At 34.6% G+C, this 25,347-nt stretch overlaps 1 protein-coding gene across 1 annotated transcript; it reads left to right on the top strand.

Annotated features, from left to right (window-relative positions):
* Nucleotides 1–3,821: 3,821 nt before the first annotated feature.
* PDLP6 (plasmodesmata-located protein 6) lies at nt 3,822–7,633 on the top strand. The gene is made up of 3 exons (XM_088116827.1): nt 3,822–4,671; nt 6,430–6,552; nt 7,121–7,633. Exons 1-3 carry the CDS (start codon nt 3,840–3,842, stop codon nt 7,129–7,131), a joined length of 966 nt encoding a protein of 321 aa, XP_087972953.1. The 5' UTR covers nt 3,822–3,839; the 3' UTR covers nt 7,132–7,633.
* Nucleotides 7,634–25,347: the final 17,714 nt, after the last annotated feature.

Here is a 25,347-nt window from a genome sequence, read left to right as displayed (position 1 = left end):
AGTCACAATCGTACAAGTTGTTGTCGGCAAGGAGGGCGAGGCGGTGCCGAGCTGCTTGACATATTTTAGGAATCCTCACCAAGTATTCGTGGTGAGCTCGTCAGTTCGGGGAACATGTTTGGGGAGAGCTGCAAGCAAAAAAGAAAAGTTAGGAGGCCGGCGAGACCTGAAGACACTTGACGACTAAGGAAGAGGGTGTTACCTAAATTGTTGAATTGGCTAGGAACCCACCAACTCAGCTCGCCCCCACAACCCTTAGCCAACTAGTCGCCATAAATGTAGAACCAGTCCACCTTCAAGTGTTTGATGGAAGATGGTCCCCAGACTAACTTCCCGACACCCTGTCGAGCTGTGAGATAAAATCGACCTAGTTTCTTGATGAGGTTCTTCACTGTGTAAAAAGAGAGGAACTGGCTCGAGGTGAGGTAGTATGCACCTAAGGTATCTACCCCGAGCCCCCACAAGACCGTTCAGCAGCTCAAAAGGATTCCCCAACCATTAGGTGCGAGCTGCGTAGGGGCTATGTTGACCATCTCTAGAAATTCCTACGCGAAAGGGTGCAGGGGGAGCCTGACCCCGAACTTAAACATCATTCATTATTAAAGCGAAAGCTACAACGTAACCTTAATGAAAATCGATAAACGGGCTTCTCGTAAAGACGGCGTGCCCTTCAGGAGGATTCTCTACTGTCTCATCTCTCCTAGGAAACCTCATCCCTATTGACGCAGGGATGTTGTACCTATCCCTGAAGTAGGCCAGGCAACCATCACCTAGGTCGGATGGGCTACCTTTTGCCTTTTCCGAGACCTTAGGGGGGGACATATAGCTGGATGGCAAGACAAGGGGGCACCTCATCCCCTACCGTGGGGGAGGAAGACCTGTTATTGGAAGACTCAGCGGAGGACGACCTGTCGGAGGCAGGCCTACCGCTCGAGGACGTTAAACGGAAGACCCCTCCAAGGGCTGCCTGAAGCTCTCCTCCGAGCTCCCAGGACCCGATCTAGAATTACTACCTCTATCAGACATCTCTTACGACCTATTTGCGAAAGGAAATAAAGGAAGATGGGCTACTGACCTGGGCACGAGAACAAACGGGAGTCTCGAAATTGTAAAGTGAGAGGAAAGCCCTCAATTATAGATATTGAAGTAGTAAGCAATCTCCGCCCTACACGTGTCCTCTCACGAGCAGTCCAGATCATCTCCTTAGAGCGACGGTTAAGTGCTCAAGAGCACCTCGAATGTCGCATCCGACGTGAAACCCCTGGGTAATTATTGAATGCCCCTATCTGAGAGACTGATTGGTCCACGTCATCCACCTCAGCTCAGAAATGGGGTCCAGACACAGGTCGTCCGCAACAACAACCTCTCAGGTAGATGACTTTCACCCGACCTGAGAGGTGGCCAATGTTGGGGGGGTCAAACTGTGGACACCCGACCTGTTCACAATTTCCACAAACGACCGACCTGCCAGGTTGGTTGCAGCAACTTAGTGTGAGAAACATAGCGTCCAGACTCGCCTAATGGAGCAGGGAACGGATCGGTCCGTGACTGGGACCGAAAGTCGCTCGGGGGAATCCAGCTCGAGCAGGACTATACCCTGATGGGACAGCTATCTACCTCATTGACCGCTATAAATACACCTTCACTCCATCCACTAAGGTATGAAAATCCGTTTGAAGCTGATCTATTGAGGTCGAAATATTACTGACTTGGGCATCAGAGTGGCTTACCTGTTTTGCAGGTACTCTTGAAGAATACTCTAAGTGTTGCCAACCGACCTCCTAGGTCGTCCTCCGTGCCTTGGCAGATTTTTGCATCAACAATCTTGATTCAAAAGTTAGAAAATATGTTAATAAATTTTTAAGACGTTAGTTTTTACTGTTTTTGTTATACAATATTTTTTATGAGTGACTCGAATAAGTTGAACCAATCGAAACCAAACCAAGTATTTCATGGCTAGATTGAGTTGGATTCATTATTTGATAAAGATTGTTCAGGATTAGTAATTTTACAACTCGAATAATAGGTGGGTCTAAAAAGTACTTCAACCCAATCCACGAACACTCCTATGAGAAAGAGTTTTTGTAGTACTAGGAGAGCACATACTCCTTCCATTCATGCTTTTGACACGTATTATTTTATTTCATGATTCATACTATATTTTAAATGTTGTTATTTTTTTCTAATAAAAAATAAATTATAAACATTCCCACACCAAAATGCAGTCATAAATATATTTCAAATGGTTAGATACTAATGTTTCTGTGTAGATTAGAATCTTTTTCCTTAAATTTCTTTTTTACTTCTTTTTTTTTCCTTCTTTTGAGGGACTTTTTCCTTAATTTCTTAATCTAATGGTTTAGAAACAATATTATCCTTCTGAAGACGACTCCCATATTTTTATGGGGTTAGAATGACTACCATTTTTAGTATTCTCTTACTTCTTTCTTTTCATATCTATTGGATATTCTATTTTGTTCTTGAACATTTTAACTATTTTATTTTGTTGATTTTAGTGTCTAGTTAAACTTTGCACAAGAGACATGTTTTAGTCCTTACCATTAAATTTTTTTAATTATTTATTAACAATTCTAAATTTATTTTGATACGGACACTTTTCTGTCATTTCAAATATTTGTTAAATAAATAAATGAATAAAAGACGTTTCTATTAAATAATGTAAAAGATAAATTAACTTCAACGACTAACTTAATATTTGAAACTTGAGGCCAAAATAGAATAACGTAACATTCAAAACTAAAATAAGATTTAAATTAAACAATTAAAAAAATATATCAAACTAGTTTTTGGGTTAAATTCTCAATTTGGTTTTACGATATTAAATTTTCATTTGATTTTCTATAGTTTGATTGAATCTAAAAAATCATCTATAAACTATTTTTTTACCCAACGAAGAACTCGCAACCTTTTCCTTATTTTCTACTTAGCTCTAAACTTTAATAAAATTACAATTTATGAGGTTTAAGTCTAACCCAACAAAATAAAGTTAAAAATTTTTAAACCATTCAAGGATTAAATTGAAACTATGCCTTAAATCAAGCATAGCTTAAGTAGCTGTCATACACCTAGCTAGTACCAATCTCTAAGGTCAATTGGTGCAATCTCCCTCTTGTGCAGCCATCGAACTCAAAAAGGAAATAAAAAAGAAAAAGAAATATATGACAAAGTAAGATCAATTTAGTGCAAATATAGGAACAAAAATGTCTAACGTAAACTACTCATAAAAATTCTAAAATAGCTATGAAATATCTATCAATTTATTAGTGATATTTACATTGATAGACTATGTCAATGATATACGTCTTTGTTGATATAGCCTATCAATTGATGTCTTAGAGTGATATACAATAGTAAAAATGACTAAATAGACACATGCAAATTTTTTTCTTTTCAAATTTGTCATATTTCTAAAATTATATTTTTGTTACTATATTTTAATTTACAAATATGATCATATGAATTCTGGTCCATTGAAGCTTAAAAACATATTATGTTTAGAAGTTTAGGCTGCAATAAGATAAAAATTAGTTAAATTACGAATTAAGTCCCTTCCACTTGGATGGTTTGAATTTCACTCCTATAATTTTAAAAATTTCAATTGGATTCTATAAAGGGAGGAAATTTATCACTTTCATGAGATGATCACCAACACCCATGTGAATAAAATTGAAACTTCTAAAATTACATCAACATCTCTTTTATTTGTTTAATGATTTGACTCAATGATGACTTCAATTTAGTTAAAATATTCATCACATCACCCACACAAAATTCTACCTCTACCCCTCAAAAAGTTTCTTCCATGGGGACCAATCACCATGGCTTATAAAGTTCTCAATTCCATCCCCAAAACTCCACACCTTCTTCTTCTTCTTCTTCTTCTCTCCAAAATGGCTTCAATTAAACCTCTCCCCTCTCTCCCCCTCTTCCTCTTCCTCCTAGCTTCAACCCCGCCGGCGCAACCGTCCGCGGCGGCGCTCTCCACCGAGTCCTTCATCTACGGCGGCTGCTCTCAGGCCAAGTACTCCCCGGGCTCCACCTACGACTCAAATGTCAACTCCCTCCTCACCTCGCTCGTCAATTCAGCCTCCTTCACTCTCTACAGCAACTTCACCGTCGCCGGCGCCGGCGCTGGCGACACCGTGTACGGCGTGTTCCAGTGCCGCGGCGACCTCCCGAACCCGGAGTGCGCGGAGTGCGCGGCCCACGCCGTGGTCCGGCTCGGGTCGCTCTGCCTGGACGCGTGCGGCGGCGCGTTGCAACTGGAGGGCTGCTTCGTGAAGTACGACAACGCGAGTTTTTTGGGAGTGGAGGACAAGGCGGTGGTCGTTAAAAAGTGTGGGCCCCCCATGGGGTACGATTCTGGGGCGTGGGCCCGTCGGGATGCTGTGCTGGCGTATCTGGCGGAGCCAGGTGGCGGCGGTAATAATTATGCGCCGTTTAGGGTCGGTGGGTCCGGGGATGTTCAGGGGGTGGCACAGTGCGTCGGCGATTTGAGCGCCGGCGAGTGCCAGGACTGCGTGGCGGAGGCGGTCGGCCGGCTCAGGGCGGAGTGCGGGGCCGCCGGCTGGGGGGATGTGTTCTTGGGGAAGTGCTACGCGCGGTTCTCGCACGCCGGAGTGCGCCCCCACGGCGGCGGCGGCGGAAATGGTAAGTAGTTTTTGGAATTCCACCTTGGAAAGTGGTTGAATTATTGGAGGGGAGAGAAATATGTTTTAAAATGTTAAATTAAACCAAATTACAAAAATTGAGAATTTTTTGAAAAAATAATTAGCGGGCAATTTTTTAAGGTTGATAAGCATCACTAGTCAAGGTTAAGGTTGAAGTATTTTTCTAAATTAAATGTGTTTTAGTTGTTAATATTGGACTTTTTTTTCCTTTAAATTTAGTTTTTGAATTTGGATATTTTTTTAATTTACTTACCCATTCGTTATAACGAGCAAGTAGTTATTAGAAGAGAATTTTTTAATTTCTTCTTTCAAATTTATCAAGAATTCTTGACTTTTCTAGATTTTACCCATAATAAATATTATATAACGAAAGCATTTAACAATTAATATAGAAGGTTAAAAAAAAATAGGCTAAACATAATATGTTTATACATAAATGGGTAAGACTCTTTTTTATATTTTTTAATGTGGTTTAGATTTTTTTAGTAATTAAAAATATATGAAGAGAATTAGTTTATGTACTAAACTAAGTAAAAATAGATAAATAGAAATGAACTTTGCTTGAAAGTGGCAAATATTATTTATAATTTCATGTGCATGTAAAGGTGTGTATTGGATGTTTGAGTCAATGAGATGATTGCCATCTTTCTTTCTTTCTTTCACATCTTTTCATGCATTTATATTTCTATATTTTATTTAAATTTTTTAATCTTTCATTCATTTTTTCTTTATGGGTATTGAGTAGAACAAAAGTTTGTTTGGAAAAAAAAAAAGAGTAGAACAAAAGTAGTTTTAGAAGGTCACAATTCTAAATGTATCTTTTATTCAATAAACTAAAGTCCTTTTCAACATCTTTCTAGTCTAAAGAAAATACTTTTTCAAGTTTTAGCCACATATTTTATATATATATATATATATATATAAGTGAAGGTTTCTAATATCACTTTTTTTTTCAAAAAATTAGGTGGATTTTTTAAAATATATGTTTATAAATAGATTATAGATTAAAATACTATACTATCAGTTTTAATTTATTTTGATTATTGTATTTTCAAAATATTCATTTTAGTCGTTGTACTTATTTTGATTTCTATATTTTCAAAATTTTCATTTTATCTCTACTAAGTCACCAGTTTAGTGTCTTAATTTTATTTTTAATCTCATTTTTTCTATTACAATTTCAATACTATTCTCAATATTTTTCTTCAAAATTGTAACTCTGACTTTACAGTAAAGGATTTTCATGGTGTGTAGTTGTGTTAAACTTTTGAAAATATGGACTAAAACTTTTGAAAATTGTCACTTTTTAAAAATACAATGACTAAAACGAACAGTACAAATATCAAAATGAACCAAAGAAAATACAGAGACCAAAATAGTATTTTAACCTAGATTATAAATCAAAGAAAAGATATAATCATATAAATAGATTTATATTTAAACTCAACTTTTGTTATTCAAATCTCTTTCTTTTCTAATTATTCTAATATACGTCAAAATACACTCTGAAACTTTTTCTTCGTCCCTAAACTTCTAAATATTGTATTTTTAAACCTCGAAACATGGAAACCCCAATCCAATGATTTTAAATTTAAGTTTGAATTGAAAATATTGTGAGGCTGATTCCAATCTGATTAAAAGCCATTTCCATCCAACAGAGTAAAGACAGTAGAAAAAAATAATTTTAATAAAGTAAGATCCATCGTATTTTCAGAGAGTAATTAGTTATTTTTTGCAGATGTTAGAAACGACGACGTAGAGATTGAAAAGACCCTCGCAGTAATAATTGGACTCATCGCTGGAATTGCCTTCGTCGTTGTTTTCCTCGCTTTCCTAAGCCATTATTGTGCCAAACAAAAAGGTAAATATTCCATAATTTTTGTTAAATTATAAATTTCTTCATAATTTTAATTTCATCCAAAAAATTTGGCCCTAAATTTTGATTTTACTTTCAATTTAGTCGTTACGATTTAATCAAACTTTATAGATCATGGCTTTGGTTGTCACCATATTAAAAAAAATATTTATTTATGTGCCTTTTAAAGTAATATTTTCTATTTAGTTAAATGTGTTAAGATTGTATTAAAGATGAGGGATGAGTAAAAATAGATGAAAATATGTGGATTTTTCTGGCGGATAGAACATAATTTAACCATAATTTATTATTCCCATTTTAGTTTATATTTTGTATTAATTAGTTTCAATATCGTCACAATAATTTTGAAAATGTCAAACATTTTAACGGTCACAAAGATGTTAATAAATTTCTCACCTAACATGTTTTTTTTTTTATTTTTAGTACTAGCACAAACATTTAAACAATAAAAAATTTGAAGTTTTAAAGTGATAGAGTCTTAGCACAAACCATAAGAACTAAAATGACAATTTAACCCCGATCCTAATATTTTTCGGTATCGAAATCTTGACAGGTGGCAAATGAAGAGAGGGTTTCAAAAGGGATGATTCTAGAATCAAGCTTCTCTCTCTCCTACATCTTCTTTTGAATTTGGCCATGGCTTTGGTGGTGGTTCTCTCTTTAAAGTTAAAAACTTTTTAGCTTCCCTTATTCTTCTTCTATTTCTCTCTCTCTCTAAAAGAATTCCACACAGAGAGTATATAAAAAGAAGTGATTGTTTGTTGCATGGCATAGAATGGTTCATTGAAAAGGAAGGCTGCAAATAACAAAGAGGAAGTTCAAAAGATTCGACATGTCGGACCCACTTAAGTTCAAATTTTAGCTTCTTATGTTGCTTTTTTTTATTTTTTTATTTTAATTTTCCTTTTTATTTTCCACTATTGATAATTGGAATATGAATGCCTTTTTCTTTTATGGGAAAAAGAAAGAAAAAAAAAAGATGCAATATGTTATTGGTGTGGGTTTGATATTGGGTCTCTTGTGTACTTCATATTCATTCATGTTGGTAAATTAATCATTTATTTAATCTCTAATGTATATGTAAAATAATGTATTTTCATCTTTAGGCAAAAGTGTTAGATTGTTCTATCAAATTCCAATCTTCAATTTTTTTATCGTTGATATATCCTTGGTCAGTTGATCTAGGTTCAGTTGACTCGCTTACTATATTTTAGCATAACTCTTACTATTGGATAAAATATAGAAGACCGATAGAAGGTTTAATATGTTGGAGACGGTAACCATAAATATATAATGTTGTTCTTAGAATTTTTCATAAAACATATGCTTAGATACGTTGAATAGATTAGTACATTTCTTTATGGGCAATCTACGAATCTAGTTAAGTGAATCACTTAACGTGCCTATTAAACATCCTAAGTATATATAATTTTCCTTTTAACTGTTTTAGTTAAAAATTAAATTAATTCCAATATAAATTAAATCATACGCGTGTGTATATATAAACACTAATGATAGAACTACCTTTAAGTCATATCATATTTGTTTATATTTTTAATGCACATTATTTTTCTTAATAATATGGTCAATGGTCAATGCTATCTAGAAAAGGGCTGAATTGGTGGATAAGATATCTGTTTTAACGTAAAATGTAAACATGTTAATTAAAAATTGAATATATTTAAAATATAAAATTACTGTAAATTAAAAAAAAAAAAACTCAATTTATTGCTGATTAGGGATCTAAATTACTCTAAATTTATGTCGAGCTCAAAGATTTATGAGAAAGGACTTTGTTTCAGCAACATTTTGTAACTCAAACGACTTGTAAAAAAAATTCTTGCAAAAGAAAGGAGAGTATTATGATGCTCAAATTAGTGGCAGATCCATCTATTTCATTTAATATTAGCAATTAGATTCACATCATGTACTTAAGATCGAATTACATCTTGTATTTATAGGTCTTAAGTGAGACCGCTCTTCGGCCATATTGAGTGTTCCGTAAAGGACAGAGAGAATCCAACGATAATAGTGAGTGAGGATCGTTGAAGGGCGGTTTTCCTTAGTTCGAATGTCTCGATCTTTGTTTCTCCAATAAGTCAGTCCTTAAGATCAAGTCATTAGTTGGTATTTATGTTTCGGTGTTTCTTAGTTCATATTACTCATGAGACCTCTTACGACACGTGGCCCGTTGTTATTTGTCCCACCAGATCGCTTGAATATTAAATATTGAATATTTTATGAAGTTCAAGTTTTTAAATAGTTTAATTTAGTCAATAGATGGCTTATGAAGTGGGACTAATCAAAGAAGTTAATTGGATGATATTAAATTTTATACCATTTAAAGATTATTTTCAACCGCAAACACCAATTTAGTTAAACACTAATTTACGTCTGTTACTAACAAAGAGGTCATGAATTTAATTATGATCCTCCCATCTTAGTTGTTCTACTAAAAAACGGATAGTTTGAACTAAAATGTTTCTTGTAATTATTTCTAAACAATTATCTAATGTTCTCTCCCTAAATTAGATCAGAATATCGTTCTTTCTTTTAATTTCTTACTTTATAAACAATTTCATAGGGTATCATGATCCTTTGAATAACAGAAGGGTACAAACAAATATTATATACGGAAGCAATACCAAAATACCATATTTGGCTGTGCTAATTTTTGTGACGTTTTTTAAACGTCTCGTATACCTTTTTTGTGACGTTTTTTAAACGTCTCGTATACCTTTCGTGATGGGCGTATACGTGACGACGTTAAAAACGTCACGAAAGCTTTTTGTGACGTCAAAAAAACATCACGGTAGACCGAATTTCTAGTAGTGATTTTACTTCGATTTGATTCAAGTAGTACTTTTTAATTGTCAAAAGCAAACCAGATCAAGCAAGTGAGATTTTTATATGAAACTGAGTAAGGAGGAAAATGACACCATACAGGGTTGAATCGAAGACATCATTACTTGTTACCCTGTTAAACTCCACTCGCTCTCACGTTATGACAATTAAGTTTTCTATAATTTTTATAGAGTCAATACTAAAAAGCATGCCACTATCCTTTAGAACATCGAGTGGACCCCTCGAACCGAATATGTGTATCCAACTGAATTTGTAAAGAATACATCAAGGAACGAGCTTCATGAAGTAGGCTCGGAGAATATCCTCGACGACTTTCTAACTTGAAAAAGCAAAAGGGGCCGGGGGCATTTGAAAACTAGAGAATGTGAGGGGGGTAGTAAAGCAAATATGAAAAAGTTTGGAAGAGGAATAGAATAAGAAACTTGCCTTTTTCACAAGAAGTTTTTAATGCTTTTGGAGTGGTGAGTAAGAGATGATATGATACACACAAAAACATTTCCAAAGTTGTGTATTCCAATCTAGACAGCTTTATTCTAACTTTGGTATATATCCATCTTCCTACTTGGTTGTGACCACATTTTTACCCCCAATATCCTCAACAAAATTAATTTCTTACCTTCTTGCTCTCTCATTTTTAAATATTCTCATTAAATTTTAAATATTAATCCATCAAAATCACACGGAATGTTAAAATAATTATATGAAAATCACTCTCACAAAATCAATCATCATTTATTCTCTTGTGTTAAAATCACTAATTCTGTAATCATTAATGGCGGTGATTTTAGAAAATGGGTAGGAATGGGATTTTTTTAGGAAATATATGGAGAGATAATTGAATTATTTGACTCCTTAATGCAGGCTCCACTTTACTTGGAGCATCCAATATTCCTCAACGAAGAGGATTTAATTGAGTAAATTTCACCAGATGAAATTCTCATATATGGTTTTTGAGGGGTCCTTAAGATAGTGAAAACGAAAGGGAGAGCTCTATTGGGATTATGGAGCCAAAACAGGAAACACATGTCCTATGAAGAAAAGGATTTTTCAACACTATTACCAATTCCTACCGGGAGTAGAATATTGTTGTCTTATAAGGATTACAATATTGTTTTCCTATAAGAATTAGCATATTTGGCCTCTTATATATAGAACCCTTATGTTAAGGTTTCATTTGTACATAATCCAAATAAAAGGGACTTGAGTGGTTGTGGGCAGTGTTGAAAAGGATTCTGTATCCAGTGGGTTTAGTGAGTGTTTTTCATTCCTGTACCTAAGTATAGTGTGTTATAATACTTAGAAGCTAGAGGACTTTTGTTGGGACCTCTAGGGGATATTTTTTGGGAGAGTTTTGTATTCTAATCCTTAAATAATTATTAGTGAATTACCCACATCTGAGTGGAAGACTGGACGTAGCCTTAGTGGTGAACCAGTATAATTTGCTGTGTCGTTTTTCTTGTTTTTTACAGTTTCTTCCTTATTTGAATATTGTAGTTGTGTGTGAATATTTTCTGTGGAAGGAGAAATTATTCAGGGTCTTCAATTTCCCAACAAGCTCACCTTCAACCTTCATTTTTCCATATCTAAAACGAAGGTCTCTCCTTAATTTTTCCAAATCTGAAACAGCAGCGCCGTCGGGGAAGAGAATGGAAGAAGAAGAGGAAGAGAAAGGTTGCCAACGCATCAGTCCAATCACAAAAACAAATATAATATAAAACAAATATAATTTTCTAAGAGCAAGTCAAGCAAGCAAGGTAATTGCCACGTCATTCTTTCCGCTAATCAATGTAGTGACCATTTAGAACCATTTTCCAAATTTTAGGGACAAAAATTGAATGTGTCTTTTGAAACTTTAAGGACCAAATAGACACCAAGTTCAACCCTCAAGGATCACAAGTGTATTTTATCTAATTTTTTTTATTACTTTTCGATTTTGTGTGATTTTATTGGTTGATCTATGAACGACATTCTTTTTTAGCTTTGGAAGTGGAAATTAAATTCACCCCTCATTCAAGTGGACTTGAAATCAAAATGTTAGACTAAATGCGTGTTTGGGAATGATGATAAAATGAATGATTTAAAAAAAAAAGAAATTTAAGCATAATTGATTTTTCAAAATTACTATTCAAGTGATACCATCAATTTTTTAACTTGTCAAACACGATCCATGGAAAGGGAAGTGATTTTGACAATGACAAAAGTGATTTTAACCATGCCAAAATCACTCCCAAACACACCCTAAATCTACCTCATTTAGGAGTGTTTTTGGATTTCTCTCTCTCGTCTAAGCACTTTCAATGTTCAAAAGCACCTTAGAATCCCAACTGTGAATAGGTAAATCAGTAAAACAATATTTAGCTAAAGAATGAGCCGGCACATTGCAAGAACGAGGTGTATGATGAAATGAAATAGAAGTAAATTGAAGAGCCAGGTTCCTGATATCCAAAATCCAACTTCATTCATCCCTCAACGTTGAAATTTCTCCCGGGATAAGTTTAATAGCAAAAAGGCAATCTGATTCTACCTGCAAATTACAGCAATTCAAAGAAATAGCCAAACGTAACCTCTCCAAGATAGCTCTGGTTTCATCGAGAAGTTGAGAGAGGGAGACAGAGAGGAAAATTTTGAAGAAGCTGCAATAATCCACCCGTTGGAGCTCCTAAGGATTAAACCTAAGCCAGACGAAGCAAGGCTGCTATTGCATGCCACATCAACATTCAATTTAAGGAACTCAGCAGGAGGGGGAATCCAATGGTAAGGGCTGCCATTAGGTGCACGACGAACAAAGCTCGTAAGAGCCTCCGAAACCAGCAATGCCTGCTCAGAGTGGTAACTGTTTACATAGCTTGTGATCCAATTGCATTTAGCCTCCAAGGAACGGAGGTGCTTCGTCCGAAGATTGAGGTTTCGATCAGACCAAATCGCCCAGCAGATGGGAGCAACAAGCTCTCTTTCCTCTGTACTAAGGTGAACCGGAATCTCGTTCCAAATTTATTTGAAGTGTAGATGCGGGTCAGAGGGAATGATCACCAAAGGGAGGAGACAATGCCAAATTTGGCGGGCACGCTTGTAGTGGAAAATTGAGTGGGCCACAGTCTTCGACTTCAAAAGGCAAAATGCGCAAAAAGGTAAAATCTTTAACCCCTTCTTCTACAAAGTATAATTAGTTGGAAAGTGATTATAAGAGGCCTTCCATAAAAAGAGGTTAATTTTAGAAGGGACTTTGAGACTCCAGAGATTTTTCCAATAGTGACCCGAACCGTTGCTGCATGTAGAAGCCCTGAGATTTTTTAGATTCATGTAGAGTTTGTAGCCGATTTTCACATTGTAGGAACCCCGTTTATCATAGTGTCAAAACCAAGAGTCCTTGGTGTAAAAAGAGCTGAGTGGAATAGCCTTAACTAGATCCCTGTCTTCAGACTCAAAATACAATGAGATTTTAGGTAAGTCACACATTCTAAAGGGTGAGATAAGATCTGACATTTTAAGGTTCAAAATGTGTGGGGGAGGATGTGTAATTGCTCTGAAGGTCAAGGGCCGAGGAAGCCAAAGGTCTAAGAAGGCATGGATTGAAGAACCATTGCCTATTCTCGTACACAACCCATGAAGAAGGAGGTCCCTCCCCAAATGAAGCTCTTCCAAAAATAGGATGAGGTCCTAGGCACCGAAGCATCCAGCACATGTGAAGTAGGGAAGTAACGAGCCTCGAGAAATTTAGAGATAAGGAGGTTGGGATATTGGAGGACCCGCCAAACTTGTTTAGCCAAAAGAGCTTGGTTAAAACCTTCAAGGTCTTGGAAGTTTAAGCCCCCTAGCTCCTTTGGCAGACACATGCAACCCCAACTCATCCAGTGGATCTTTTGTGGTCATTGGTTGTACACCACCAGAATCTAGCAAACATTTTGGAGACTCATGACAAAAACCTTTGAGAAGCTTGAAAACTGTCATGACATATGAAGGGATGACTTATCCAATGCTTTTGATGAGGACTTCATTGCCACCCACGGAAATGAAATTTTGTTTCCAGCCCTACACAAATTTCCAAAGCTTGTTCTGAGAAAGTTCTAGTCCTCTCCTTTCCTGCAAGTAAAGTAGGATGGAAGCCTAAGATAGGTACCAAGATGAGAAACCAAACGCACTCCTAGAATAGTTGGCAGAATTTTATGACGCTCGGTATGAACATTAGGAGAGAAGAGGAGAACTGATTTGGAGAAATTAATACATTGGCCCGAAGCTTGCCCATATCCAACCAAAATTTCTCGAAGAAGAGCACATTCAACCTCAGTGGCATTGAGGAAGATTAAACTATCATCAGCAAATAGGAGATGCGAGACGGTAGTACATCTAGGTCTAAAGTGATACCAGACAGTCGATTAAGGCTATTTGCATGATGAGTCATCATAGAGAGCCCTTCTGCACAAACAATGAAAAGATAGTGATATAACAAGTCATCCTGGTAGATGCCCCTAGTAGGAAAAATGGAGCCTACTAAAAAAACACTTCTGAAAATGAGTGGAATCACAAATATTAAAATGATTTGTTATTTAAGAAAAGTTTTACTAAGTTACTTATAATTAAAGAACTGTAGGTTAAATTAGAAAATTAACTATAATTTGGGTTTGATTTCAAATTTGGTACATGTGATTCAAAAGTTTCAATTTTTAGTTTTTATGGGTTAGTCTAAGTTTCAATTTTGTCCTTACAATTTTAAATGTTTCAATTTAACTTTAATGGTTTAGTTAAACTTCGCAAATATTCATTTCTAAACTATTTATATATACCCACCAATTTTTCTCTTATTAATTTTTCAACCATAAATCTAATAAATTCAATTAACATAGTTAACCAAATATAAAACATATCAATGATTATTGCTACATTAAAAAAAATCAAATACATGGTACCAATACAGATCACAAGTTGAGAAGTACACGTAATTATATATAAGAAATGTATTGTAACTTTTAAAATTATTAGGATCAAATTAAAAATAATTTCAAATTATTGAAATGGATCAAATTAAAACTAATTTCAAATTACTGAAATTATGTTCTAAATTATTGAGACTAAAATTTGCAACTCAGAGATATTTTATTAGAAGATTTCTTAATTTTTTGTGGCAAAGTACTATTTTAGCTACCATTGGATTATTATTTATTGATTTATGTATTCACTTTGATACTTTTGTGGAAGTTGACATCTCTTCTTTCTTCAATATTGGCAACTTACCAGTACGTTAATCCTATTAGAACTATGAAAATGTAAGATAGAATATTATTAATATAGGATTTATAATTTTCAATATATTATAAATTCTATTAATCTTTTGGTCCACGTCATGATGAAGGATTTTCTTTTTTTTTTCTTTGATACCTGTGAGTTTCCGGGTCAGCTTGCGCGCATCTCGACTAATCTCAGGGGCAACCAGTTGAGCCTTACAACATTTGGTGCCGAGAAACACATATGAATTACTAATTCCTAAGGTAGGTGGCCATCATGAGGTTTGATGATGAATGATGAATTCTGTATTGGACACGTGTCCCCATCCCGAGGAGCCCAACAGCTCACTTCCGAGTTATAAGCTGAATGGCTAGATAGAGGCCCTAAGCGGCTGAACAACACTTCGAGTCTCATGTGAAGATCACCTAACCGTGTCGTCAAGCACTAAGCATATTATGCACTGAGGATCTCAGGGCGTGGTTACGCACGCGATCTATAGATGGTTATCACAATATCTACCGCAGACATTTAATGCCTGCATGATCTCCAGGGTACGCCATGATTCGGTAGAGTATTCACAAACAATTGATGACAGAGTGTTAACTGTCTGTAAATATTAAGGGTAAAATTACCTACAGGTACACGTGAATCTCGACTTCAATTTTAGAGAAACTAGCTTAGACCTCTACTGATTTGAGCTTGAATGTCAATTGATTGAAACTAAAAGCACATAAAGGCTTAGTCAGAATGTCTGTAACTTGTGCTAAAGCAGGAAGATGTTGAACACAAATCTTCTTTTGAAGTACTAAATCGCTAACAAAATATATGTCAATTTCCACATGTTTAGTCTTTGAATGGAGTATCAGATTGACACTTAACTGGACAACACTTAAGTTGTAACACCAAATAATAGGAGGCTTTGGGAGGTGAATATGTAGGTCTGCAAATAAGGATGGTAACCATACAAGTTCAGTAGCAAAGGAATTGGCCTCAGTGCTTGATCCAGAAATAATAAATTGTTTCTTAGAGCCCCAAGTAATACAATTCCCCTCGAAAAATACACAAAACCCAGAGGTGTACTTACGATCGTTTGGATCAGAGGCCCAATCAACATCATCAAAACCATGAAGTAACAAGTCACGAGGCTTAGATAGAAACAAACCATGAGTAATAGTACCCTTCAAATAACGAAGGATACGTTTGACCAACTGCCAATGAAGAATTGTGGGTAAATGCATGAACTTGCAAGCTTTATTTACACTAAAGAAGACTTCTGGACAAGAAAGAGTCACATACTGCAACTCCCCAATAACTCTCCTATAAAGATGCACATCATAAAATGGTTCCCCTTGATGAGCAGAGAACAAATGTCCACTTACCATAGGTGTGACACACTACAAGAGTAAAGGTCTATCCTAACCGAAAAAAGGTTAGGAAAAGCCTAAAAAATGTTGGAAATGTCGGGAGAAAACCGTCGGGAGAGCCTCTCCCAAGGAGCTTGTTTAGGCCATAAAGCGCTTTATGTATCTAACAAACAAGAGGTACAGATCCATGCGTAGGAAATCCTACAGGTTGCTCCACAAAATAGATTCAGCAAGCAATCATGTAAGAAGGCATTATTAATGTCTATTTGACGAATGGGTCATCCATGAGCAAGAGCTAAAATTAAGAGCACCCGTATGATGACCGATTTTACCACAAGACTATAAGTCTCAGAATAATCAATATCTACAACTGGATGTAACCCTTTGACAATAAGTCGTGCCTTTTAAATAAATCCATTTAAAGAATTGGGCTTTGCCCAAAATTATCCAAGCTCAATGGCCCACCAAAGCCTATAGAAACCTCTATAAATAGAGCGGATCTCATTCATTTTGGGGTTCAGAATTGAGAGAATTCACACCTAGATCCATCAAAATTTCTCTTGATCTTAAAGACTCATTTGCAACCAACAATCTTCTTGTCCAAGGGTTGTGGAACCAGATCCCAAGTACAATTTTGAAGTAAAGCATCATATTCCTCTTTCATAGCTTGACACCAATCAGGACATCGTAATGCTTCCTTCACCATTGGAGGTTCAGAGTCAACAAAATCCATAAAAAATACCTCGGGTTTAAAGATCCTATTTTTACTACGAATGATCATAAGGTGAGAATTGTGTACCAAGTCATCCGTAGGTGTGGTGGAAGAAATGGAGGTTGTACCAAGTGGAGGCAAGTCAGGCAAGATAATAGGTGAAGTAGGTTGTGCATTAGTGGAAATGGAAGTAGGCTGTGAGTTAGATGATAAATTTGGAGGCTCAGACATAGGTTATGGTGCAGTACTAGGAGGCTCAATAGAAGGGGTTAAAATGAATTTGAGAGGGAAGATGTGGTAAAACAAAATGTTGCAGGAAGAAGGGAAGGCAGTGATTATAGGACAATAGAATTAACCGGTGGTAACGAAGGTTGATGTTGAGCAAAAGGGAAAGTAAGTTCATCAAACAAGACATGACGAGAAATAAAAATTTAACCATATGAAGACATGCACTCGTCGTAACCTTTATGTATATTACTATAACCAATAAAGGTACAAGGACGAGATCAAAACTCAAGTTTAAGAGAGTTATAAGGTCTAAGGCAAGGAAAACACTTAGCTGAATGTCTTTAAGAAATAATCGGGTTTCTGCTAGAAGAGCTTTTCCAAGGGACTCAAATCTTCAAGAACAGTAATCAAGTGGTAAATAGGACAACATTGTAAGACCAGTATCCATGTGACGATGTTTCCGCTCCACTATCCCATTTTGTTGGGAAGTGTAAGGATAGGAAATTCGACGATCAATACTATGTGTTTGAAGTTTTAAACTGAACAAAAGCTTTAAAGGCTTTGTACTTAGTTTGAAGAAAGTAAATCCATGTATATCGAGAATAAGCATCAATAAAACTAATGTAATCACGAAAACCATTATGAGAAGCCTTATGAGAAGGCCGCCACAAGTTAGAAACAATTAATTGCAAATGAGTAGGAAATTTTGTAAGAAAATGAGTAAAAGGTAGAGAATGAGGTTTGCCAATAGCAAATGCTTGACAAAAATGAAAAGTATTATTATTAAACACATTTGACCTGCAAATTTTGGCAATAATAGGGAGGGCGGGATGTCCAAGTCTTCTCTATCAAATGTCTAAGAAAAAGACAACAAATCATTATTTTTAGAATGTAAAGCATCACTAGAGACAGAAGTGAGGGCATTATTAGATGTAGAAGAGCGACTAAGAGATTTAGATTGAGGATAATGTTTAAAAAGATTGAACTTGTACAAGCCTTCTTGAAGAATCTCTTGGAGTAGCAAAATTGACTTACAGTAATTAAGTTTTTAGTTATGTGAGGGACATGTAATACGTTGTTTAAATGAAAAACCTGATTAGTAGAGGGTGAGAAGAAAGAAGAGTAACCAAATTGTGAAATTGGCAGACCTGTTTCATTGCCTACAAGAACCTGATTGTCTCCACCATATCCGGACCCCACAAAAAAATTATTGAAATTGTTGGTCAAATGATTTGTTGCTCCATAATCGGGGTACGCTGACATTTGTATATTGACCATAATTCATACCATGATTTCATGATCATAATGCGAGTAACATTTTGTTGCTGTGTTTTCATTGTCTACCTCCACGATTAGAACGTCCACAACCTCTCTGGCTGCTATCATGGTTATTTCTATGTTGGTTGGATTTTTGTCATTTTTCTTTGAGTTGCTTTGAACCATAAGATGAGCAGAGGGAAAGGAGGGAAAGGTCTTACTAATATTAGCCTGCTTACTTTCCTTTCGATTTTTCTGTGCAAGCAAAAGAGCCCTAACCTCTTGTACAGATGAAGACTCAGTTTTAGCAGTAATAACAGAGATCGTGAATTTATGTTCATTTTCGAGTATAGCCAATATGTACATAATATGTATGGTCTTCAATTGAAATAGATTTGCCAACAGTTGCCAATGCATCAACACATTTCTTTAGTTGACAAGATTTCTTGAGTTGAAGATTTGTAGCATACATTTCCAGATTTCCTTTGCAGACGTGCAATGTAACATCTGCTCTAAAATTTATTCGACCATTGATCCAAGCAGCAACGAAAAAATGATTTTATCTTATCGCTTCCACTGAGTACATGTTGGATTTGGACGGTGAGTAATGACAGAACTTCCAGTACCTTGAAGAAACACCGTTGGTGGTTCAGAATCACCTTCCAAATAATCTTCTAATTCATGGCCTTCGAGAGCGGTTAAGACTTGGAATTTCCATAGAAGGTAATTCTCATCACTCAATTTCACTATAGAATTTTTGTTTCCTGTCTTCAAGCAACAACTGTTTTGGGAGAAAAACAAAACCATCAGAATTGAACTAAAATGTAAAACAAAACATCAACACCACAAATGATACAAGCACCACATCAACAACATCAATGCATTGTCAGTACCACATCAACAATAACAACTCAGCAATCAACCAAACAGCAGAATAGCAAAAGACAAAATCGGAGATTTTGTCTATGACATAAAGTCATTTTCCTTGATTCATGCTAAAGATCACCCGTGTATATATATGGTAAGAGAATTTCTCAAATCTCACCAAATATGGTTGATTTCTCCATCTTAATCTCTAATTACCGTTAGAGAGAATCTTCCCAAATTTGGCCCATTAAATTTGCAATATCCTCTCTGTATAGTTACTTCTGTAACAACTTCCTTCTTAATCTTCTCCCCTGTCAAGTCTACATATATGTTTTGTAATGTAACAATTGAATTAATCAAAAGGAATTGTATTGGATCCATTCTGCAATTTTTTGCTTGAGAAACCCTTGCACCCAACTTGTCTCGTTCCGTCACAAATATATATATATTAAAAAAGATATTATGCTCTGATACCATACCAAAATATATAAGAAAAGAGAGATGCAGGAGAAACCATTTTAATTCTATTTATGCCATTGTAATTTTGTGAATTAAAGTGAAGCCATATATAAGCCAGGGAAGAAAACTCCTGCTGAGATCTTAACCTACTAACAAAATCAAAATTTACTGCTAAATCAATGGATAATAACAAATATAACAAACAATTTCAACAAAATATCACACTGTCACTAACTCCCAATGTTTACACGTCATTAGCTCCTGAGCTGTCTTCGCACTTTCTCCATTGAGATTCACAAGTCATTTGAGTGCCAATTTTCTTGCTCAAATACGTCACATGAAGAAATTATCAAAATTCTTCTATGAATTATCCAAACAGTTAGAGAAATTTTTATAATTAGGTTGTTTCTATTCAAATATCTTCTATGAATTATCCAAGTACTTGTGTATCCTTTTTTCCTATTCGAACTTGGTTTTATTAACATAATCTTCTAGATTGAGGTCATTTTATGTATTCTTGTATGATTTGAGGTATAAAGTTTCAAATTCTTCTAACATGCATAAAAGATTATAATTAGTAAATCATTGAAATCCATGGGGTAAGCATGTGCCTTCTATTTTCCTTTTAATTTGCCATAATTTGGTTGAGAATAGGTTTTATAAATTATCCACAACATGTTATTTGAGTTACATGAAAATTTGAGGTAATTGATCATACCTTTCTTGAATGAATTAACATATTTGGATGAGTAATTACCCTTTTTATAAGGGTAAAAATGAGGTTAAATTCATGAGTTCCGACTTTGTTTTACTTACGAATGGGTTGTTTTTCTTGCTTTTCATGACCAATTGATGTTAAGTTGAGATATTTTGTTCTACCTTAAGTTGTTTACATAAATATTAAGTTTTAGAATAGTTTAAAGGTGGAAAGATAACAAAAACTAAAATTTGTGTATAAAATTACATCTAGGAGAGCCACGTGTCATCCATGCAAGGAAGGTTGAATATTTGGTTATAAAGCCACGTGTCACGTGAAGGATGCTTATTCACTAACAAATTCAGAGTTTTTAAGCATTGGTTCCACATTTCGCTCAACTTCTCAACCAACTTCCACACCTCGTATAAATTCCAGCATGCTTCTCATTCATTGGCATCAAGCTTTCTACCATTCTTGATCACCTTGCGAGCTTTCTTGGAGTTCTTTCTCAACATAGATTAGTTTTACATTGCCCTTCCTTTAAGTTTATTTCTTTATTGTAATTTTAAACTTCCATTTATGAAATTTCAGCACTGTTTTTCATTCTTTACATCACATTTTCTTCAGGGTAAAGTTCATTCGGATTACAACTTCTCGTTTACATCTTGTTCTTCAATTTTACTTTCTCAAATCATGTTTCCCTTTTGCAAAATCCTTACATTATGTTTTTACTTTCTCAAATCATGTTTCACTTTTGCAAAATCTTTACATTATGTTTTTACGCTAAATTTGTTTTTCCTAACCCAGTTACGGATGATTAGCTACTTATTTAAAACGGACAACATGGGTAAATTGGTAATTTCTCACTTCTTCATCACTTAAGGTTTTTTATGAAGTTTAAGTTTTAATTTGGTCAATTAAGATTTAAACATAGTCAATACTGAGAATGTTGACTCATTTTTACAACTTAAGGGATTAAACCAAGTTTAAACCAAGGAGAGGAAGACTTTAGATATAAAGGTTTCGTTCAAGTAGCCTAGATATACGACCTTGACCCAAGTTTGCGATTATTTTTAAATTAAGAATAACTTATAAAATCTAAGATTGCTTAGATATAAGTGGATTAAGAAGCGTAGTCGTTAAATAACAAGAGAGGTTGAGCATCCATTTTCTAGCTAATTTGAGGTAACTGGGCTTGGGTTTTATTCCATTGAGTTTTAAACCAACAAATCAACATTTCCTTGAATTATTTGTCACCTCATCCAATTACAACTTTTCCGATCATTATTATTTTTCTCAAAATGACTACGTCGTCCTTGAGGATCGACACTCATTCCACTTATTACTTGTGACAGGTGTACACTTGCACTCTTTATATTTATTCTAATTATGTATGACTACAAGAAATAAAGAAAGAAAATTATAGGGAAAAGTACTAATTTGGTCTTTAAGTTTCAAAATCGTGCATTTTTCCCACTAAGGTTTTAAAAAATAGGTTTAAATAGTTCATCCACTAACAACTCTGCTAAGTCTCTACCGGAAAGATGACAAAGGTGATATGGTGTCACAAATCCGAGTTACAATATTGGGGCTTTGGAGTCATCGTGTAACGTGGCATTCTTCCATCTGATCATGTTACATCAAGATCTTTTTCTTCGATAACACCAACGATATGGTTTAAGATTGCGATGTTCATCTTCCAATCGCATTAAGTGATGATTATCTGGTATAGTGATTTTATGAAGATCACGATCTTGATTCAAGTATAACCACATTAGGGTATAATATTGCAATGTTCATCCTCATATCGTGTTATGCAAATAGACACCGTGATATGAAACCCTATTGTAGTAATGGCCGCCCAACCTAGGGTAAAATATATTTTTGGTCCCTGAGTTTGAAATTAAGTTTTTATTTGGTCCCTGAGTTTCAAAAGTGACACTTTGGTCCCCGACCTTTAAAAAATAGTTCTAAAAGGTCCCTAGAGTTGACATTCCGTTGGTAATACTTTTGTTTCCATTTTTCTTTCTTTTTCTCTCCCACCCCTACTCATTCTCTCTTCCCTCTCTCTCTCTTCCCACCTTATGTTAGAATCCATATAAATAAATCAAATTTATCTAACCCATCTAGTGTTTAAAAATAATATTGGAATTCAAAAGTATTTTAAAAAATATGGATGGGGTAGTTGCATCTGAGAAGATGAAAATTAATATCATGTCAAGATCCATTATAGAGGGGAAAGCAATGGAAAGGACTCCTTCTTCCCACTTTTGTCCGAGTGCATTTTTATCACACTTCTAAATTGATATGCAACACTACTTACGAAAACCAAACGTGGCACGCCTCCACGCCCCCCACCTTCTAGATTGATATGCAATTTTATCCAAGATTTTGCCCTATTGATCATTTTGGGCCTAGGGATGAAAGCCCTAGTGTTGTCGCACAGGTAGATAGAAAGCCCAATTTGGCGATTTGGGCAATCCAACTTCTTTTTTCTTTTTCAATTTTTTGTTATTTTGGAAACTATATTTTCCAATACGTAAAGATATTATTATTAATCCTATGAAATAACTTCAGTAATTTATTTTTTTTATAAGCACAAAATTAATAATAATTAATGTATAATTTTGCATAATAATATTTTCCTTTTTCAGTATTCATTCATACCACAGATTAAGGTAGCCTTTGATTTTTGATTTATGATATATATAGATGGATCACTACAACCCATTTAATAACAATTTTTTTTTGTTTAAATCAAGCTTATTAACAATACTTCCACTATATATTTCTTTATTTTGTTATCTATAATTTAAAAACGTTTCCAAAATCTAACTTGTTTGGGGTCAACATACCAGGACTTGTTGGTGTTTGAAAGGTCCACCTCGGCCTTGCTGAGGAGACTGGGTTCGCCCAACTAAGTATAGACGTCAAGGTTCGACCTGGCTGGGGCCCGATCTACTTGGAACCCGACAGGTTCGACATGAGAAAAGACATATAACCGCCGGTCGTGAGTACTGTCGGATCCACCACCTATAAATAGAGGGTCTCATTTCACGCTCAGGTATCGAATCTCACCTCGAACTAAATACGGAGTCCGACCTATACTGACTTGAGCGTCGGAGTGTTTACCCTTTTATGCAGGTCCACTCTAGATGTTCAGGTCGAGATCGGAGACCGGGTTCGAGTTCGGTTCGCGAAAAATCGTTGTGCAAATTCTTGCATGAACATAACTCAAATCTTAAAAATTAAAAAAAAAATAGTTCTAAAAAACTTGGTTTAAAATTAAAATATGATTTTATGAAAATAAAAAAATATATGAAAGAAATTGCAAGGAAGCAAGCATAATTTTGAAAAATAGAGAATTAAAAAACGAAATAGTTATCCAATAATGACTACATGGTATGGTGAGTATTCCCAGCGTTTCGTGTTTTGCTTGATTACTGATTTTCAACTTTAATTTTATTATTCTAACTCCTAAGCAACACAAATTCCTTTTATTTTAGTATGGTAATACAAATTTTTGTTTCTTTTTTTAAAGACAATACAAAAGTTTTTAAACCTATACAAAGAAAAAGAATCATTTTATTTTATTTTTTTCCACTCAAGAAGAGTCCCTTCATACTAATAGCAATCGAAGAAGTAGAGATATTCTCATGAATTTTATGGCATAAAATGTAACATTAAATAAATATGTGAGCTGGTTGGTTGCTACCTCGACGAATAAAAATTATCATGAAAAGAAAAATAAGGGAAGGACATTAAGCCTTCGGTATGCTCTAACATTTTACTAGGAAAATAAATTATCACTAATGCGCATATTTATTCTAAACATCAAATATTCGAATCTTCACCTCAAACTATTGAACTAAAAAAAAAAGTTAGACAAATCTAAATTTAATAAGATAGTCTCTAATTATTTGTTTCAGCGCAAGTAATGTAATTGTAGACATTTGATTCATAAAAAATTAGCTAACTTGTTTAATTTCTTGGTACGTATATATGTTTAATTGATATACACATACATAATTGATAGAGTATTGAGCACGTATGAGGAGAGAGAACATCGAGATTTCAATGGTCATAACATTGTCAAACATTATGGTATGTTGGGAATAATTTTCACATGACTAAAATCACTTTTATCATTACTCACTATTATTTTAAAATGGTAATAAACATACCTACAACAACAATTCAATTTAAGTAGTAATATAAAAAGATCAACGAATAAAGTTGAGTTTATTATTTTAGTGTTATTATTAATGCAGTCTACTTTATAAATATTAAACATTATTTTATTCAAATTGTTCATGTGGAGAGGAAACATGAATGTGGATAGCCCACACATCAAAATTAAATTTTTATCATTGAACCTATCAATTTTTACTAAAAACTTGTTAAAACAAGCATAGATCAGCGTTAAGGCATATATCTCAAACTAAGAGGGTGTGTACAAAAAAAAGTACCAAAAACTTTAAATTTCATTAAATTAAACCTTAAACTTAGATAAATATTGCATTATCTTACCCTCAAATTTGTTCATAATCAAAAAGGGGAAGCCCTAAAAGTTTAATTATTTGTATAAAGTTTAAAGAGTCTTGATTTTAGTGATAATGATCTCAATAAATGAAGATTATTTTTGGGCAAATTCTTCATATAGAAAAGGTAATCTAGAGGAGAGGAAACCTACGTTTTATAAGTGACTATAGAGTAATTAGCACCTAATTACCTAGACCTTTAAAAAGGTAATGAGCTCATCAATGCTTGAGATAGAAGCCTTAGGGCTAAACATAATAGCAAACTAAATAAAGGTTTAAATACCATTTTCTACGTGTACTTTTGAAATGTAGCATTAAATTTATATTAAAGAATTTTTAAAGTGCATAAAATTTTAACCGAGACCAAATTAGTCACTAAATACTCGAATCCGACGTTGCGAAAATACAATAACTAAAATAACAAAAATGGAATAAAAAACCAAAATCAACATTTTGCATAATGAACAAAAATCAAAATATTTACATAAAAAAAAAGAAAGAGTTTGTAAAATAGAAGAAAGTAACAAGCGTCCCATTTCAGAGTTGGCACGTGTCACACGAGTCTTCCTC

Source organism: Momordica charantia (assembly GCF_013281855.1).
Source record: "Momordica charantia cultivar OHB3-1 chromosome 9 unlocalized genomic scaffold, Mcharantia_2.0 BLBB01000009.1, whole genome shotgun sequence".
Lineage (NCBI taxonomy): Eukaryota > Viridiplantae > Streptophyta > Magnoliopsida > Cucurbitales > Cucurbitaceae > Momordica > Momordica charantia.
This window is presented reverse-complemented; position numbering and strand designations above follow the sequence as displayed.

What these genes read in the sequence shown, in the direction of transcription:
- PDLP6 (XM_088116827.1), top strand. Translation starts at nt 3,840, where the DNA reads ATGGCTTATAAAGTTCTCAATTCCATCCCCAAAACTCCACACCTTCTT. An exon ending in CGGCGGCGGCGGCGGAAATG is followed by an intron (nt 4,672 to 6,429) that starts GTAAGTAGTTTT and finishes TATTTTTTGCAG; the next exon opens with ATGTTAGAAACGACGACGTA.